The sequence below is a fragment of the Lactuca saligna genome, chromosome 9 (assembly GCF_052625555.1).
Source record: "Lactuca saligna cultivar CGN05327 chromosome 9, ASM5262555v1, whole genome shotgun sequence".
Lineage (NCBI taxonomy): Eukaryota > Viridiplantae > Streptophyta > Magnoliopsida > Asterales > Asteraceae > Lactuca > Lactuca saligna.
The window spans coordinates 108,840,001-108,860,878 of NC_136425.1; the positions used below are offsets into that span (position 1 = coordinate 108,840,001).

The window sequence follows — 20,878 nt, forward strand, 5'->3', positions numbered from 1 at the left end:
TATATAAAAGAGTTATATGAAAAGTGAATGATTATGACAACACATATTTGAACCAATGAAAATATGATAACACATCACATCCACAATAACTTCCACAATACATTACTTGTGAAGAAAGAAATGGACACGTGTTATTTGATTATTGGTTCCGGTAGATGTTGCCCTAGTTATTTGTTTTCCATAGAACTCATTCATATATATATATATATATATATATATATATATATATATATATATATATATATATATATATATATATATATATTAGATGTTGTAAATATTATGTTTCGTATTGAACTCGTCTTTAAGCTTTGCATGAGATTTATATAATAAGAATACTGTGTAATTTTTTTTTTAATATTTTATATTAAATATTTTAGCAGTTTATTATGATATCAAATTTGTTGCGTGTTGTAACATAAAAAGTGTAACATGTGTCACCATCCATCAACATCAAACTATTTTGGGTTTTAGAGTGTTGTCGGATAAGATTTCATTTTGTGAGATAATCTAACGTCGACATGGGTATGTGTTTTCTTTGTAGATACGACAGAGATTTAAAGTGGCGAACGGGTGTCGATATCGTTCCTATCAAGTGTTGGAGCTCAAACCATTTCAGAATCACCGAGTCTGCCTTAGAAGAAGCATACAAGCAGGCACACAACCAACTTAATCTAAACGTAAAAGGGGTTTTCATCACAAACCCTTCAAACCCTTTGGGCACAACCATGAGCAAACAAGAATTTGATATCGTTATTAACTTCTGCATGGCGAAATCAATCCATATTATAAGTGACGAAATATTTTCTGCAACTGTTTTCACCTCTCCAAACTTCATAAGCATACTTGATGTATTACATCAACGAAACCTCCAAGATTTTGGGAATTTTGTTCATGTTGTTTATAGTCTCTCCAAAGATTTAGGACTCTCAGGGTTTCGAATTGGGATGATTTATTCCTACAATGAAATGGTCATATCTGCAGCAACCAAAATGTCTAGCTTTGGGCTCATCTCATCCCAAACTCAACATCTTGTCTCCAAGATTCTCGGTGACAAGAAATTCATGAAATATTACATGAAAGAAAACGTAAAACGCCTAAAAAGAAGACACAAAATGGTGGTTTCAAAGTTGAAAATGATCGGGATTACGTGTTTGAGAAGCAATGCCGGATTGTTTTGTTGGGTGGATCTGAGGCATTTGTTAAGCTCCAACACATTTGAGGCCGAATTCATGCTGTGGAACAAGATTCTTTTTGATATTAAGTTGAATATCTCTCCAGGAGCTTCTTGCCATTGTAGTGAACCTGGGTGGTTTCGGATATGTTTCGCGAACGTATCAGAGGAAATGCTATATGTTTCAATGCAAAGGATGAAGGTCTTTGTGGAGACCTTTTGTGGACATAGACGTTATGAGAGCTTAACTTGTATTTCAAGACAATCTTTGGGTTTAAAGTGGGTATTTGAGTTATCTTCGTTTGATTGTGGGACAGATCGTTAGCTGTATAATATATATATATATATATATATATATATATATATATATATATATATATATATATATATATATATATATATATATATATATATATATATATATATATATATATATATATATATATATGTATATATCTTGGCATAGAATAGTTGGTCGAAAGTGTTATCTTAATAGAAATATGCAATGGTATTGATATCTATAAATGATATTGTGCTCTTTGGTAACGTAAGGTCTTTGTATAAAGATGCTACTTGTAAACGTTTTTGTTTTCAATTTTTGTAAGAAAATGTTATTGTTGTAAATTGTAATACTTTGATTTTGGAGGGTTGTTTCTGTAATATATCAAACATGATGGGCTTTTTCTGGTAGTTATGTTTCTGATCTGATGTGTTCATGGACAGCCAATGATATTCGAACGTTATTACGATTCCCCGCGATTTTCTTGTTTCGTTATTAGTTCTCAATTTTTCTCTTTTGGGGTTTCCGCTGTAGATTAACAATGGAAATTAACAAATTCTTGACCCCAATTCCCTTTTCCGTATGTTGCTGTTCTCCTTCGATTTCTTTTGCATAATTTGTTTCCAGTTTTGCTTTTTCCAAAGCAATTTCATGGGATTTTGAGTTTCTTTGAAATCATTAATCCCTGTTTTCTCTTTTAAACAATCGCAATCGATATTTTTCCCTGGATTTGAAGTTAGGACGACCCAACAGGAAGCTCAAAGGAAATTGTGGTTAAATTAGACCTTATTCTTTTTGTTGTTTTTCTCATGCAAGTAATCAATCGCTTCCTTTCAGGTATGAGGCTATGAATTCTATTTTATATCTATTGCATTCTCTTCTGAATATTGTTTCCTTCGAGAATATTTTGTATTTAACATGCATTAGTTGCTTGCTATTTGGAAATTTATGGTGGCGAAAAAGTTTGAATTGGGGTTGATATAATTAAGAAACTGTAAGTAAGTTGGATAAAGGTAGAATGTGATTGTGAAACTCGACTTCTGATTTTGTGTTTCAGATTTCTATTAATATTGTTTTTTTTTTTTTTTTTCTCAAGATTGTTTCTAGCTTGAATCAACTGGTTCAAGATGCTAATATAACGCTCATATTTTCCCCTTGGGTAATAAGTTTTTAGGTTCTTCAAAAAGTTTTAGAGATATTCTCACATCAAATAACTAACGGTTGACTATTTTATGTTACGTGACACTCAATTGTGGAATTTTGATGATAAATGAAGAATTCCAATGTGAATTACGGGTTGTTTCTTGTTTTGTTTATTTAATGGGCTTAATGGGTTAAGCATTTAATCTTTATTAAGACATTAACCCTTTACTTATCTTTATTTCTTCCCTTTTTTACAAAATATAAAGGTAAAATGTTGATTTAGTCTCTTTCATTTACCCATACCTATGTGTATATCTGATTTAATCTCGCATGATGTGCTAAGGGTTGTTGTAAGTTTGTAACTTTTTGTGAATCTGACATGGTTGTTTTGTAGGCATGAGCAGAAATTCCATATAAAAAAAAAGTTGGATTTTTTAGAAGCTTTCCCTTTGATGTTAGTTGATTGGTTTAAGAAACAAGAGTAAGGAGATGATCTTACCAGCTTTACTGACTTCTGCTGGTTTCAATATCGTGATTTGTGTGGGATTTTTCTCGCTATATTCGATATTGAGAAAGCAACCGATTAATTTAAAAGTATACTTTGGGCAGAGGCTTGCACAGCTGAAGCCAGAACAAAAGACTTACTACTTTGGTCAGAGACTTGTCCCATCTGCAGGCTGGTTGGTTAAGGCATGGGAAGCATCAGATGATGACATCTATCGTTGTGGTGGTATAGATGGCCTTGTTTTCATCAAGATGATTGTTTTTAGGTCATATTATATTATTTCTTATTCTGGTTTTAATATCTTCAATTTTATCTTGTTACTAAACTTTTCCATGAAATTATTGCAGCATACGCATTTTCTCTATCGCTTCTGTTCTTTGCATATTTATCGTCCTTCCAGTAAACTTGTTTGGGCAAGCGATACAAGAGAGGGATGCCGAAGCACAGATGGACATGTTCACTATTAGAAATGTCCAAGCAGGTTCAAAAGGGTATGCCTTATCAATCTATATATAGAAGTATCAAACATTAAAACATACCCTTGATTTTTCAGCTTAATTATGTTTTTCTTTTTTTCTTAGGCTGTGGGCTCATTTCTTTGCGCTCTATGTTGTATCTATCTGTGCTTACGTTCTTCTATACATTGTAAGAATGCTGACTAGAGACTATGGGTTTGTGACATTTTTACGTAGTGATTATAAAAAAGATAAGAATTTGGTATAGGAGTTTAAGAGTGTAGCGCGGTTGAGGCTGGAGCAAGTAATCCGGTTTCCAACAAAGCCAAGTCACTTTACAGTTCTTGTTCGGGGTATCCCATGGTGTCCTGGAGAAGCATACAGTGATACTGTAAGCAAGCACTTTGGAAGTTATTATGAATCAAGTTACCTGGCACACCAAATGGTTTATCGATCTGGTACAATTCAGAGATTAATGGTAAGAATATTTAACACATGAGAAAATTATATATATATATATATATATATATATATATATATATATATATATATATATATATATATTGTGGCTTCACCAATCTAAAGTTTCACAATTTTCTCTATGTTTAAGAAAATTTTGACAAAATTTTCTATTGTGACCTTGTAACCTACTACAATAGGTCATAGCAGGTCAAAGTGGGGAACATGTGTAAAACTTAGGTGATGAAACTGAAATATAGTAAAAATGTCCAAAATATAATGGGTTTTTATGTATTTTGGCCTTTTATGCTAGTGGTGATGTTTGACCTATAGCTTGTTGATGCAGATGGATGCAGAGAAGATGTATAATGACCTAGCTAGTGGTCAGCAAACTTCTACAGATGGAACGGGAACGGGGGCAGGGTGTGACACTTGTGGAGAACGTGTAAACTCCGTTAAAATGATTACTGCTGAAGCAGAAATTGATGTCAAGAAACATAAGACTCCAAAAAAATCAGATGGGAAAGATGGGAAAGATGGTAAAGATGGTAAAGAGGTCAGAATTTTTTAATTATCTTATATTTTAATTTAATGCTATTTCTGTTGATTTTTATCCTCTTTTAGTACTTGCTAGTTTAAACTGAAGAGAAGTGATTAAAAAAAAAAAAAAAAAAAAAAAAAAAACCAGAAACCGTGCCTGTAATTCGAGACGTCCCAAAGTCCAAAGACTCAAAATGTTTATTCCATAATCATAAAAGAATCCTAAGTGCATCCTTATAATGTTTGTCAAGACGCACTTTACCAAAACTAAAAACCTACCAAAATAAAAAGATAACTGTTAAGGAATTCCTATTCTTAATTATATATAAAAAAAGATTTTCAAACATATGGCAGTGGCACAGATAAGAAACATTAGTTATGAGAAAATATATTAATTATACATAATATTTCTCATTAAAAAAATATAAAATATATTAATTATGAAGAATGTTTCATATGATCAATGCATCACACGTTTAATTAAAATAATATTTTTCATAATTAATGCTTCTGCCCTTTAAAAAGTCCCAATAAAAAATAACCCCCCTTATTTGTGGTGCTGATAAACATGACAAAAACGACTTGTCCTATCAAAAAGATGTATTGTTAGGTTACAATCTGGACATGCTTTTTAGGCTTAGTTTTTTTATGATGAGGATGGGGTTGAGGAGGACATTCTTGTCTTTTTCATAGATGAGAGTTCTTCTGTGAATACCTGTCCCACCTTTTAAATTCTGTTCTATTGACATCAGCCCAGGTCCAAGTCCAATGAATGTCAAATGCATTACAATTTATTTTGTTTTGTTCAGTTCTATTCTTTAAATGCAAAATTGACAAAAATTGTTTTAGTTGTAGAGTAAGGTTTTCAGACCTTCCAAAAGATTTCCAAAAATCAAATAAAATAAAATATCACAGTTAAAAACCTAAAACATCGATATTAATTCTGTATCATGGAAGATATGCTAGCTAGGTTTGAATTTTCAAAATTGAAAGGGAACTTAATTACTGGTTGGAAGCATTATATATTCAGTTTTGAGATGAAAAGAAATATAATGAATTTCTTTGGTTACTTATCAGTTTTTGAAAATCTCTTTATTTTCATTATACATTGAAATATAATGGTAAACCTAAAAGAGCAACATAGAGCTATATGCTAGAAATAGTGACGTAGATTCATTTAATCATGTTTTGTAGCATCTTACTATCATTTCTTTCTATTACAATGTTGTACCTTCAGTTTTTTCTCTACTAAGACGTCATTATACTTGGAAAAATCTTAAAATCGAATAATTGTACTTTAAATTTTGTTCTTATGTGGACATTACACTTTGAATTTTTACCTAATTATAGCAGTAAAAATTGCTTTGCATTTTGGTGACATTAAATAGGTAGATTCTTTAAAGTACAATGTTGTAATAAGAAGACACAAAAGTAGGATGTTATAATGAAAATATCAATGAAATTAAGTTGTTATTTCTTGCATTGACCCCTAGCAACATATCTCTTATTGTACCTTATTTATTGGATTATCTTTTTGTTTTAGGGCTAAATGCAAAAAACAGCAACGTACTTTCATTTATTTGGGTATTATAGCTTCCTAGTTCCATTTCTTTTTATCGGAACATTATACTTTCGGATCTTTTCTGATTAAGATATTGTACTTTGATAAATCTATCTAATTATCGCATTGTACTTTCAATTTTTCTCTTATTAGCACATTTTAATTTGAAAAATCTACCTAATTATAGCAGTGAAAGTCGCTTTGCATATGGACGATGTTGCTATACTTGGGTAGATTTTTAAAAGTAAAGTGTTTTAAAAGGGAAAAAATGAAGTAGGGTGCTATAATAAACAAATCAATGAAAGCATATTGCTATATCTTGAATTTTACCATTATTTTTTTGGATGAGTTCTTTTTTTCAATGCAAGTAATAACAACATAAGTACATTACTTGTTTATTATAACATATTACCTTCATCTTTTCCTATCATAAATTCTTCGAATAATCGACCAAATTATAGCAATGCCATTATAATATATAGCAGTAATTTCTCCTATAATCAAGTAAATTGTTCAAAGTATAATGTACTAATAAATAAAATTTGAAGTGGCCAGATTTACAATACAATGCCTCACTAAGGAAATGGTAAGCACCTTGATTCTCACAATTACCAAAACAAAAGAACAGTAAAATGTATAAGGGAAACACTCAAAGATAGATAGTTCCAATCATTCGAGAGGATTGGGCTCTCCAAGAATTCAATTCTTTAATATTCTTCTATGTCATTCTAGAACAAGCAAAACGGATATAAATACTAGAAAGGGTGCCACCTCACCAGACCAGACCAAAAAGGTGGTTTCCCACTGCTACACTGACCAACACAAAATGTTGAGGGCACTACCTTAACATATATCAATCTATCTATACAAAATAATAAATGACAAAAGCTTAAAAAGTAAATTGGACTTCATTTGAATGGAATTGGCTGCACCCTTCTTGAACTTCCTGTTCTTCCTTTTGAAGACTAGAAAGGTTTGGGGCTTATCAACACCGGCAGCCAAAACTCTCACCTTGTCCTCAACGTGAAAACTTGGAAATTGCTGGTCCATCCTCTCCCAATCCTCCCAGGTGGCTTCAAACTCGGTCAACCCTTGCCATTGAATTAGAACCTCCTTTTCATTCGAGGAGCTTCCCTTAGAAGGCCTTACCCCTTTCAATTCTTCTAGTTGCACCAATAGATGTAGATCTTCTTTGAGCTAAAATGGTAGTTATGTTGGTTTCTTCACCGTTCCATATGTCGGACGTAATTCCGACACGTGGAAGGTGGGGGTGTATGAGAGCTGAAGGGGTAATTTGAGTATGTACGCCACCTTCCCCACCTTCTTCTGAATTCGATAAGGGCCATAGTAGCGTGCAGCTAGTTTTTCAAATTTTCTTCTTGCCAAACTTTGTTGTCGATAAGGATTTAGCTTCAAATAAACCCAATCTCCTTCTTGATTAGTGCACTTATTTCCTTGTCTTCTCAGCTTGTTGTTGCATTTTTTGTTGAGCTCTCAGTAAATTCATTCACAAATCATCCAGGATGGCGTGTCTATCTTCTAGCAAAACATCAACTGCATCGATAGGGGTTTGGGTCCAATAGCAACTCTCGGGTGATTTTCTACAGCAACTCATCATTTTTAATTTCTTCCTTCAGCTTTTCCCAAGAGCTCCACACACCGATGCTGAGAGTGTTACAGTCAACGGGTACATCCTTTCATGATAGGGCATTTGCTACATTGTTGCTTGCACCTATTCGGTATTGGATCTCGAAGTTGAACCCCATGATCTTGGAGACCCATTTTTAGTAATCTTGCCCAACCACCCGTTGTTCCAACAAGTACTTTAGGCTGGTCTCATCCGTCCGGACAATGAATTTTCGTCCCATCAAGTAATGCCTCCACTTTAGCAAAGCTTTAACGGTGACCATGAGTTCCTTTTCATATATAGACTTCAATTGTGCGTGTGGTCCCAAGGTGAAACTGTAATAAGCTACAGGATTCATCGTCTTTCATTAAGATGGCTCAAAGACCAAAAATCGATGCATTTGTTTCCACCACAAAGGTCTTCTTGAAATCAGGCATGGCGAGAGCAGGGACTGTAGTCATTGCGACCTGAGTTCCTTGATGTTTTTCGGAGATGGCCACTTCTGTATCAGGAGTCTTTCGCTTTCACTCCTGATGAAATCTCATTCCCCAGGTATGACAATCTTCTTTTCCTAAAGTCATGCTTCTTGAGATTCAAGTAGAGTTGGTGTTGCTCCAACTTCTCTAAGGACATAGTTACATGACGCATGTGAGTCTTTACCGAGGGGTTGGATATGAGGATATCATCGAAAAACACGAGGATGAACTTACGAAGGTACTGCCTACATCAGACCTAAAATGTAGTTGAAATGTAGTAGAGGTGTTAGAAAGGCTAAAGGGCATTACTTTGAAATCGTAGTGTTCGTCGTGAGTCTGGAAGACTGTTTTGTGAACATCAGCAGCCTTCACTTTGATTTTGTGGTATCCTGAGCATAAGTCCAACTTGTTGAAGACCACCGACCCATTTACCTCATCCAGAAGTTCGTCAATCACAGGAATTGGAAACTGATCAGGTACTATGGATTAGTTCAAGGCTTGGTAATCCACACAAAAACGCCATGAGCCAGCTTCACTGTCATCGGTAACCATCCGTGCCCCTTAGGGTTCCGTGTCCTTGACTAGAAGTCCTAATCTGGTTACCAGCGTAGTCGCGGTGAAATTATGTGTGGCTCTGGGATCAATCAGTGCTACAACTGTTGCGCCATAACCACTCCTTGTAATTTCATCGTTTTAGGAGAGGAAAGACCAGACACTGAGTTCAGCGATACCTCAATAGGTTCATCATTTTTGTCATATCGAGAATAATTTCCTCCTCTAGGATCGATTCGTTCACATAATCTTCTTTTGGGATGGACTCTTCTTCGTCAATCAAAATTATATTGAATAGGGCATTGCATTTATAACCTGGGTTCCACTTCTCATCACATTCATAACATAACCCCTTTGCTCGTTTGTCTGAGATCTAAGCTTCCGACAATCGTCGTTCTCCAAGGGGTCGTCGAGTGTTGGTAATTGTGGTGTTGGTGGGATATGTTGAGGGCACTACCTTAACGGATATCAATCTAGCTAAACAAAATAATAAAATACAAAAGCTTAAAAAGTAAATTGGACTTCATTTAAATGGAATTATCGGGCTGCATCCTTCTTGGGTTTCCCGTTCTTCCTTTTGTAGACTAGAAAGGTTTAGGACTTATCAGGAAAATTCCTTGCTAAGGAAAATGTTAAAAATACAATGCTAGAAATTGCACTGCAAAGGTGTCTTATTTGTGTGGAGTTTCTGTCTTCCTGTTAATTAATGAGATTTAGACTTTGTGTTTATCTTGCATTTAACGGTGCTTCTTGTAGAAAGTAGAAAATTAAGTCATCATGTTATTGATTTCTCATTGTAATAGGAAAAATAAAAGTATGACATTATAATGAATAAATCAAAAAAGGTACAATTAATATTTCTTGTATTTAATGATTTCCCATGATTATACAGGAGTGTGCAGCAGCGTTTGTGTTTTTCAGGACAAGATATGCAGCTATGGTGGCTTCAAAAACCATCCAATCATATGATCCAATGTTATGGGTCATAGACTTTGCTCCTGAACCACATGATGTTTACTGGGAAAACCTTTGTCTACCTTATAGAATGCTTTGGATCCGTAAAACATCCGTGTTTATAGGCACCATTATCTTCAGTGTGTGGTTTCTTTTGCCTACAACATTAGTTCAAGGTCTTGTTAATCTTGATCAACTCGAGGACACTTTTCCATTCCTCAGAGGGATATCAGAAACGTGCGTAAGTTTCCATGCACTTAGGTGAAAACACAAGGATTAATGCTAACATACTTTCATTTGTTTATGTATTATGGCATTTTACTTTCATTTCCTCTCTATTAGAGCATTGTACGTTGACAAATCTACCCAATTATAGAAAGTGCATCCAAATACAAATTAATTTAATTGCTATAATTTTCTTGCTTTTTCAAAGTACAATACCATAATAACAAAAAAAACTGGAAGTACAATGCTCTAGGTAGATTTTTTTCACTATACAATGCTTTAATAAGGAAAGAATATACCAAGACAAATGAAATTACTATCTCTTGATTTTACCAGAAAAGCAACTATGAGAATGTAATTATTATCAAGCTAATGCACTTCCTTTTAATTGTGTATTGTAACATCCTACATTTATTTATTTCTATTACAAGATTTTTGTTCTTAATTTTTTTCTTACTAAGACATTGTACTTTGAAAAATCTGCCAATTATAACTATTTACTTTCCATTTTCAATGTACGAGGACATTATGCATCAAAATATCTACCCAATTATAGCAATGATGTCTGAATCAAATTAATTGTCATTGCTATATTTAGATATGCTTTTCAATGCACAATATCCTAATAAGAAAAAAAGTTGAATTAGGTAGATTTGTCAAAATGCAATGCTTTAATAAGGAAAATGTTGTAACTACAATGTTGTTTTTAGAAAAGATGAAAGCAGGATGCTATAATGAACAAGTAAATGAATGTATATTTTTGTTTCTTCTACTGATCCCAAAACACTAGTACAATCATACAAATTATTAGCTAGCTAAATGGAAGAAATAGCAATGCAACTTTCATTTACTTATTATTATAGCATTATACTTTTATTTCTCTCTATTACAACATTTGTATTTTTTATTATGAAATTAGACTTCAAAAAATCTACTTAACTATAACAATGCACTTTCAATTTTGTTTTTCTTATTATGATGTTATACTTTGAAATACTACCCAATTATAGCAGTTGAAATTTATTTGTATTTCAATGACATTGCTATAAATGTGTAGCTATTTTTGAAGCATAATGTTGTAATTAAAAGCAATGAAAGTAGGATTCTCTAATAAAAGTATCTTGCTATTTTTTGAATTTAACCAAATAACATTTTTATATCATAGCCATAGTTACCAAGAATAAAATATCCCCCCTCCTCCCGAAAAAAAAATATAAATAAATAAATAACTAAAATAACCATATCTAGTTTGCGTTAAGATATAACTAATATTCACAAGTTAGGTTTTCTTGTTCCGAAGACAGGTAAAGAGTTGAATTTTGAATTTTTCATGAAAACATATGTAGCATGATGCGAAACCGAATCATTCTCGATCCCTTGTCTTTGCAAGACATTAATGCCCTCCTTATCCTTATTGGAAATATGGTTAAAGGCACGAAACAACAATGTCTTTCATATTTGTTTAATATAGCATCTTACTTCCATTTCTTCATAGTACAACATTATACTTTAAAAATCTACCTAAATGACATCAAAATACAAAACTATAACTTGACTAGATTTTTCAAAGTATAATGTCCTAATAAGAAAAAAAATTCAATGCCCATTCCTATAATCGATATAATTTCAAAACAACAATGCCTTAACTAGAAAAAGTAAGAGTACGAAGCAATGATAGAAAGTAATAGAAGTAGGATGTTATAATACGTAGATAAATAGAAATACATTGTTATATCTTCTTGCGTTTAGGCTTGAAGATGACTGTAAAAAGCTTGTTCAGTCCTATCCAGACGTGTCCCATATAACAAACACAACCTATTTGTTTTTTTTATGGTGTAGTATAATTATAGAACAAAACATTCATAATAAAACCTTTAGGTATGCAATTAGTAAATATGTTTAGTTCTAATTGTAGGAAATAGCTACTTTACTTTTTTAGTTTTTGCCAATATAATTTATGAATGTTGCAGGAAATATGCAAACATAGTTTCGGGGTATCTGCCAAGTCTTGTGCTAACTTGTTTTGTTTTAATCGTGCCACCGATAATGCTGATGTTTGCTACACTCGAAGGAACTGTCTCTCGTAGTTCAAGGAAAAAGAGTGCTTGCTGCAAATGTATTATTTTCTTTTTTTGGAATATTTTCTTCTATAACCTTTTCACCGGTAGTTGGTGGGATCGCATGGGTAAACTTACTGTTACTGGTCTAAAAGACATGGCTACCCTTCTTGGCAATTTGATCCCTGGGCAGGTAAATTTTCTTTCTAATCTATTTTCTCCTTAATATATTTACTAATTAGGGCAAATTGTAGGAAATAATATAGGCAATGTATTTTACCTTTTCAAGGTAATAGCAATGTACTTGCACCTCTTTACCCATAGTCATAACCTACTTGCCATTTTTAGCAATAGGTGATCTAAAACATGTGATAGTTGTTACAGCGAAGTAGCTACATTTCTCTACACATAATAGCAACGTACTTAAAATTCCTTACACATATAGTGAAGTACTTAATTACTTTACGGATAATATGTAACATGAAAATTGTAAGAAATTTACAAATTTTAAGTTATATAATTTTGTTATTGGTAAAGATATGGTTGTTAATGTTAAAAAAAATGTAAGTACATTGCTAATATCAATAAGAAACAAAGTACATTGCTCATTTTTGGTTGCGAGACTTAAGTATATTGTTGTTTCCTGCATGATTGATGGGCCATTAGAGTAGACTTCAAAAATGATTGTTGGAACAATTCACTATGTGCCTTCATTGATTACTTTTAAAGATCCGGTTTTGATTTAATTTCTACCTTTTAGAACATTATACCTTGAGACGTTTCCCTGATTGAAATGATCTACATAATGAGAATCTTGTTATCATTGGAAACTAATTATGGCTACAACTTGGAGCATTTAATATAAAAAATGCATGTTTACAAAAAAAAATGTTGTGAGAGATTTATGTGGACCTGCCACCGAGATATGAAAAGAATTTGGCAAAACGTAAGTATGTAAGTTAACGAAGGCCTTGTATGGACTATTACGACCCCCCATGGACATTGTTTGATAGATTTGCACGTAAACTCAAGAAATAGCAACATACTAAATTATGTGTGTATGATAGCATCACGATTCCATTTATTTCTAATACAATATTTCATTTCAAATTTTTTCTTATTAAGTTGTACTTTGAAAAATCCTTCCAATTATAGCAATGACAATTGCTTTGTATTTGGATGGCATTGCTATAATTGGGTAGATCCTTGAAAGTACACTTTTTTAATAGGAAGAAAATGAAATTAGAATATAACAGCCCACCCTAAATCTCGAGGTTGATACTTGCTTTGTCTAGTTAGCTAACAAAATACAATCCTTTATCCAATTCTTTGTTTCATATATTTTTTGCAGGCACCCTTCTTTATGACATACATTATGACTACAGGATGGGCGAGTTTGGCATATGAATTGATGCAACCATTTGTCCTTATAATTAACTGGATCTATCAGATTGTTCTGTTGAGGAAAGAGGGCTATGGTGACCTCTACACTTTCCCTTACCACACTGAAGTTCCAAGGGCCCTTCTATTTGGACTCCTTGGATTCACATTTTGCATTTTGGCACCATTGATATTACCTTTCCTGCTTGTTTACTACTTCTTCGCTTATTTTGTCTACAGAAATCAGGTTCGCACTTCATTTCCACCTTAGAATAATCTAAGCCATGGACTTTGGTGCTTATATTACTTGACTTTGTGGCTATAGAACATATGGCCTCTAACTGTGTTTGGTAAGCATTGGTGATCGGAAAAGACGTATGCCTTCCTCATCGTTTACATATAAATGTGGATGAGGAGGATTTATGTCTTTTGTACTGACCAAAGATCAATAGCAAGTCCCAAGTCCTTGTCCCACCTTTTTAGGTGAGATAACAAATTATAATTTTTGTTTGACCCAAATAGTTTGGGGAAAGGAGTCTCTCGTTTATGAAAAAGATGTGAATGACCTCATCATTTGCATTTAGATGAGGATGAAAATGGTATTCACATATTTTGCACACATGAATGAAAGATCGAGAACAAGTCCCTGTCCCATCTTTTTGGGTTGGATAAAAAATTACAATATTTGTCCCAATTACATCATCTCATGCACATTAAACGTAATACAAGTTGTTCTTTTATGTCATATAATTTATGACAAATGGGGTCTAAGGGTGGAGAGTAATGTGTTAAAACACTAATCAACTCTTAAGATTTGATATAAACTCCAGTTCTATGTAGCATACTAATGAATCAATCCAGGAAGGATAGACAAAACTATGATTTTTAGTCTCTTTTGTCAGAAAAATAGCAACATACTTTCATTTAATGAGAAAAACGACATTTTGTGGTCTAGATTAAGCCCAACTACCACAAAATATAGATTTGAAACTAATTGATGTTAAGAAGGGTTAGCAAATAGGGCTAAATGCAACAAACAGAAACATACTTTCATTGATTTGTTTATTATAGCATCTTATTTCATATATATTTTTTTCTATTATATCATTGTAGTTTCAGTTTTTTCTCATTCATGTGTCGTACTTTGAAAATCTGACCATTTATAGAATTAGACTTATAATATTTTTCTTATTAGGTCATATTTTGAAAAAACTACCCATCTATAGTGGTGAATATTGCTTTGTAATGGATGATGTTACTATGACTAGGTAGATTTTTCAAATGCCAATGTTGTAATTGGGAGAAAAGGAAATAGGATACTATAATAAACAAATCAGTAAAAGTATGCTGCTATTTCTTTCATTTAACCCTACTAAATATGGTAAATGTTTTTAAATATGAAATGGGCAAACATGGTTTGCTTCAATGTTTGCTTAGTAGTCTTCATGGATCTTTAAGCAAGATGTAAACACGTATGAAATAGGAAAACATAGTTTGCCTTACAATTTTCTTTATATTCTTTATGGACTTAGATTAGGATTAAATATTTAAATGCAAGAAATAGCAGCACATTTTCATTGAATTGTTTATCATAGCATCCTACTTTCATTTGTTCCTATTACAACATCATACTTTAATTTTATTAATGCCATCCAAATTTAAATAAATTTTCATTTCTATATGTGTAAAGTTTTTTTAAATTATAATGTCCTAATCAAATGCTTTCATATCTAAAATTGGATATATTTTTCAATGTACAATGCTCTTATAAGAAGAAACTGAAAGTACAACGTCATAATAGAAAGAAATGGAAGTAAGATGATACAATAAAAAAAATGCATTTAGCTCTTTAGATTAAACCCAACTATTAGTACTAGAATAAATAGGTTTGAAACTCATTGATCTTAATTTCTACATGAAATGATGAATCTGATGTGTTGCAGCTCCTGAACGTCTATATCACCAGATACAATACGAATGGAAGTTATTGGCCAATTGCACATAATGCTGCAATCTTTTCTTTAATAGTGATGCAGGCAGTAGCTTCAATTATCTTTGGAATGAAAAACTTTGGCACTGCATCAACCCTTGCCTTTGTACTCATCATCTTCACTGCCCTTTTCAACTTGTATTGTCGCCATAAGTTTTTGCCACTTTTCAACAACAAAGCCGTACAAGTAAGTGGCGCAAATCGGTCTTTTTTTTTCCTCTCCCTCTCGTTCTCCTGAATGTGTGGTTTTTACATATTACATGTGTAGGATCTTATTGAGATGGATCGGCATGATGAGCATTCAGGAAAGATTGATGAGATTCTTCCAAGGTTGCTATCATCGTATTATCAGTTTGGAGGGTTTCATGGCAATCATCCAACTGATCTACTTGCAGCCGAGTACAAAACATTCAACTCAGCTGATGCTGGTCACAAGATGTAAACAAACAATGTCATTCCAGGTTTGGACATTAGCAACAGAAATTCAAATTCATCATATTTTTGTAAACAACAATAAAACATAATTTACCTTGGGATTCATTAAGATTGTGTATATCAGATATATATAAACATATTCAAGGATTCGTTTGACTTCACTCGGTTATCAAAATTATTTTTGAGCTGTGTTACTTGTGTATATAAGCAATGGATTCCATTCGGTGCCAAAAAAAAAAAAAAGAGTAAATGACTGAAATCGTCCCTGTGGTTTTGTCAAAATTGCATGTTTGGTCTCTAACTTTTTTGCACTCGGATCGTCCCTGTGGTTTGATTTTGTTGCGTTTTTTGTCCCTGTGGTTTGATTTTGTTGCATTTTTCGTCCCTTACACACATAAAGTTAGGGACCAAACATGCAATTTTTACCAAACCATAGGGATGAAAAACGCAACAAAATAAAACCACAGGGACGATCTGAGTGCAAAAAAAAAGTTAGGGATCAAACGTGCAATTTTGACCAAACCACAGGGACGATTTCAGTAATTTACTAAAAAAAAAAGAGTGCCTAATTTTAGTAACAGGATTATTCGAAAAATTAGTGATGAAAATGGGTACGATAACCAGTAAGTAGGTTGTCTGGGATTAATTGAGGAAGTATTCAATGATATGAAAGTAAGTGCTGGAAAAAAAACTGGTCGAAGAGATAATGAAGATGAACCCCAAAAAGAAACTGAGGTTTCTCACTTAGAACGAAAATACAAGAGAAAAGAACCACTGCTTCAGTCTCTAATAAAAGGAAAGAGGAACTCTCCAAATTCAAACCTCGTAAAAAGAAATGAAGATTTTAGAAAATAGAGATTAGCTCTATTTATTTTCATACTCATCAAAAACTGTGATTCTACAATTCTAAAGACTATTATAAGAAGGAAACGAAATATAAATTCTCGACAAAATAAACAAATTAGAAAATAAGGATTTGATCTGGTAGAACATAACTTTTAACTTTTAAGCAACAACTAAATTATCTATCGAACTTTAGCATCATTATCCAACACACGTAAACGATTAAACATGTTTGAGGGCCTCTCCTCTACAGCCTAATATTGTTTGCATACATTCCAATTAACTAGTTGTTAGTAGGGCTCACCATGGAAAACCAATCAACATGTTACCAACCGAACCAAAAAAATTGGCAGCCAATATATTTGGTAGCCAACTGTACCAATTGAGAAATGTTGGAACGATAATTGTATAAAAGTTTGAATATAATGGTAATACCGTACCAACTAATTCAATTATTTTATATATATATATATATATATATATATATATATATATATATATATATATATATATATATATATAAACTCGTATATTTCAATTGTTAATTATGTTTAGTGTTTACAGTTTTAAGAACATTATATAAGTTATTTTGTCGCATTAGTTAATACTTATTACAACGTTAACGCACAAAATTAAATTGTTACTTTAGCGTTACTTTATTAGAATTTTTTATAAACTAAAAGAACTACGTAAATGATTTCTATAGTAAACATCAAAATTACCTGATGTCTTTGTTTATTTTTAAACCTTACAATAGAAAATTAAAAGAATTGGTATATACCATTACCAATTTGTACCAACCAAACTTGTTGGTAGCCAAATATATTGGTACCAAATATGCTTAGTATGGTACCGGTAGTAATGTTGTTATACCAATTATAGTTGGTACGGTATATGGTTTAGAGAAAAATAAATTGGTATCGTGTCAACTCCACCCTTAATTGTTAGAGGTGGGTGAGTTGATTAAAAAAATATTAAATATAAATGTTTAAACATTAAGTATTTTTTAAAGTAAAATTCTGAAATAAATATGACTGAAATAATGAATAAATAAGTACTTCGCTTTATACTAAAAAAAAGACTTTTGACATATTCTAAATAAAATAATGAATAAGTAAGCACTTCAACAGATTATTATCTAAAACTAGTGTTATATCTGCCTGTTGGTTGGGTTGATGGATTCAAAAAAATAGATCGATTTTATTTTTCACCAAATGAATGTAGTTTCTATGATATTTACAAGAAATATTTAGGTTAGTGACAAAAGGTATTTCTTACTAAAAAAATACATACATTATGAAGATCATAAAATGAATTTTTCCTTGCACGTTATTGAAGTAAAGAAATAAAACTCATAATAGAGAAATCATTATCAATAGTCAACCCTATGATCTGTGTGCTTGTTTATGAATTTGCTATTCTTTTTATGATTCAAATAAAAAATGCCATTATATCTTAATTTCTTTATGAATTTTCTTTTCTTGTTATATATATATATATATATATATATATATATATATATATATATATATATATAATATATATATATATATATATATATATATATATATATCACCTGATTTCTATGGTTACTCAAAAGGTATGATAAAATGTTAATATGAGTAAATATGACTTAAACTTGTTACAACCTTTACCAAAAAAAAAAACTGCCCACCTTCTAGAACAAAGGCAAGACACCCCATGATAGCAAAATAATAGTGTCCATCATCACTATTGTTACAACATTATAATTGAAGTGGAAGTTACTGAAAACAAAAAGAACATATCAATTGATGAACATGCATTTGTAGGAGAAGAAAAAATATGTTGGTGAAAATTAAATACCTTTAATAATGACTATAAGCTCTAGATTTTCTAAACTTCTCCTGGCTAAATACCCCTTCCAAAGGGAAAGTGTCTCGGACCCTAAAAAGCTATACCTTGCATAGGTCAAATACAGGTGAAACATGATTGACTTCAGCTAAAATCTATAAAAATAAATAAATAAATAAATAAATAAATAAATAAATAAAAATGAGCAATCCTGTTGACCATGCATATAAACATTGCTAAGCAAATACTTTTTCCTGGTCTACAAAAAACTAAATAAATTATAAGTGAAAAACTACCCACTAAGCACACTCTAATAAAGCCCTTGTGTTTTTTAGCTCCTCATTTATACCTATAAAACAACACAAATTGATGAAATGGATTTAGCAAGCTAACCACAAAATTTTAAATGATCATTACCTGATCATACATGTTCCCCTTCACTGTTCTTCCATTAAACCCCTTGATCATACACATTCCCCTTCCATGTTCTTCAATCATCAAGTACCTTTAATCTGCCACTTCTATCAGTGTATTGATGACCTAAATCCGCTCCTAATTAAGTAAGAAAATGTATTTTTTTTTTCAAAACTGTAATTACCCATCCACGAGATTGCAAGCGACAAATGAACTCTTGTTTGGAGAATTCACACATGGATGCGAACTTCATGTGCCATTAATTCTTAAAAAAATACTTAACAATGGAAAACTATAAGAGACAAGTAAGTAGATTAGTTTGAATGTACCTACTTCTTTCTCGTTTGTACCTTAAATACCCCAGCTTTATGTGAAGCAATCTTTTCAAGAGTATCTCCTACAGTTAAAGCACTAACCACTATATTAGACTTCTTAAGGGCTCAAGGGTTAAGAGATAAAGATGTGTATTTTGACCTTTTACCTATGAATGTTTTGATTTGGGTTATTTTACTATTTCATAAAAATGTTATACTATGTGAAGAGAACTCGTCAAGAATTGCCATGTGATAAAATCCAAGAGAAGTAATGCCACACATAGTAGGATCTTGAATGTGCAATGGTAACCAGATTTCAGGTAAAAAAGAAAGGGATTTTAAAACCATTTTCTATCAAAAAATATTGATCAATAATGAGATGAATAAAAAATAAACACAAAAGTGTATTAACACATTTCTTGAATTGTTTTTCCCTCTAAGAGAAACTTCAATAATAGCATCATCGACCTGCGACAAAGCCATAAAGGAAAGGAACAAGCAGTCTGAAAGGTAATGGAATGAGTCATTGATACAAAATAAAATGCAAAACTGAAGCAACCAATCTAACCCAAATGACGAATGAATCGAAAATAACAAGTCCACGAAGGCAAACAAACAGATTCGACCAGAAATTAGATGAACACATGAAATATAATAAGAAGACATAACCGTTTATCAAACTATGGGATGTAGGAATTTTACCTTAAATCGAAAGACGCAAAACTAGTCCTCACGAATTCAAATTGAATTTTTTTCTACCTACGATCCTTGTAATTTCTCCTTGGATTTGATGTGCGAAGATAATTAAATCATCAGAATTAGGTTTTCTATACAAATACGATGGTGGTTTGATGGTGATGCAGTGATAAAGCTCAATTTGTTGGTTCTAAGTAAGGTTCCGATGGAGGAGATAGTGAGGAGAAACAAAGAATTTCAATGGAAGAACCGATTTAAATATATAGCGAATGGAGAAGTTGAAGAAGAAGGAAATGTGATCGGAAGAGGTTAGCGATTGTGGGAGATAAAAGAGGAGTGATTAAAGCAGACGAAGAAGTTAGGGAAGAGGTTGTAGACGATCTCGTATGCTTTTGGGAGAAAATCGAAGAAAATTTAAACCGATTGAACGGTTGTGGAAGTTACAACCGACTGTGAACGTCGGGGAGAAGAAGAAGGAAGCGTACGGAGGAGCTTTGAAACTCCGATTAACCGTAAATATTGACGGATGAGATTGACTGAGATGTATTGGACCGTCGCACGTGGTGTTTGTTTTTTTTAAAAAAAAAAACCCACTTCAAACAGCAAACGCAGCATTTAGCCTTTCTTTCTGAATACTTCTGATTTAAAAACTGTTGCGCGTCTGCTGCGTGGTGCAGCACTAAACCAACTGCTTCAAATCTCTTCGCGCCTTACTTTAACTTACTGCAGACGTTAAAAAACAAACAGATTTTTTATTAAATGCTGCAGCTTTTTGTTCCACCTCTTCTGCTACAGAGGATTGCAGAGGTAATCCGCAGACTTAAGACATTTTTGCTTCGAAAAAACAAACAGCACCTCACCTCCATCCATATGCATAGTATAAAGAATTACTAATTTTAATCTATCTGTTTTTTAACTCCAACTAGTGCAACATACAATGGGATAACAACAAACATATATGTTCA

At 32.4% G+C, this 20,878-nt stretch overlaps 2 protein-coding genes and 1 long non-coding RNA gene across 11 annotated transcripts in view; 2 read left to right on the forward strand and 1 right to left on the reverse strand.

Annotated features, from left to right (window-relative positions):
• LOC145015295 (1-aminocyclopropane-1-carboxylate synthase 3-like) overlaps positions 1-1,499 on the forward strand; it is a 4,330-nt gene extending 2,831 nt beyond the window's left edge. Inside the window, exon 4 of the mRNA XM_078973753.1 lies at positions 545-1,499. Within this exon, the coding sequence (XP_078829879.1) occupies positions 545-1,499 (955 nt within the window). The remainder of the gene's footprint in view (positions 1-544) is intronic.
• Positions 1,500-1,957: 458 nt separating this feature from the next.
• On the forward strand, positions 1,958-16,184 carry LOC145014737 (hyperosmolality-gated Ca2+ permeable channel 2.1-like). The gene is made up of 11 exons (XM_078973167.1): positions 1,958-2,291; positions 2,992-3,367; positions 3,450-3,593; positions 3,684-3,747; positions 3,826-4,035; positions 4,363-4,572; positions 9,665-9,963; positions 11,922-12,201; positions 13,360-13,635; positions 15,332-15,565; positions 15,647-16,184. Exons 2-11 carry the CDS (start codon positions 3,087-3,089, stop codon positions 15,818-15,820), a joined length of 2,172 nt encoding a protein of 723 aa, XP_078829293.1. The 5' UTR covers positions 1,958-2,291; positions 2,992-3,086; the 3' UTR covers positions 15,821-16,184.
• LOC145014738 (uncharacterized) lies at positions 15,208-20,475 on the reverse strand. 9 transcript variants are annotated; one of them, XR_013665602.1, is made up of 7 exons: positions 19,920-20,475; positions 19,237-19,300; positions 18,907-19,041; positions 18,790-18,838; positions 18,502-18,590; positions 18,332-18,422; positions 15,208-15,803 (listed from the first exon to the last, which is right to left on the reverse strand). It is a non-coding gene; the product is annotated as an uncharacterized LOC145014738 (long non-coding RNA). The 9 variants fall into 9 exon arrangements; XR_013665600.1 differs by having other exon boundaries at positions 18,502-18,596; XR_013665601.1 differs by having other exon boundaries at positions 18,786-18,838.
• Positions 20,476-20,878: the final 403 nt, after the last annotated feature.

Coding starts and splice junctions, on each gene's coding strand:
- LOC145014737 (XM_078973167.1), top strand. CDS start 3,087: ATGATCTTACCAGCTTTACTGACTTCTGCTGGTTTCAATATCGTGATT. Junction 4,573..9,664: donor ATGGTAAAGATGGTAAAGAG/GTCAGAATTTTT, acceptor ATGATTATACAG/GAGTGTGCAGCAGCGTTTGT. Junction 15,566..15,646: donor TCAACAACAAAGCCGTACAA/GTAAGTGGCGCA, acceptor TTACATGTGTAG/GATCTTATTGAGATGGATCG.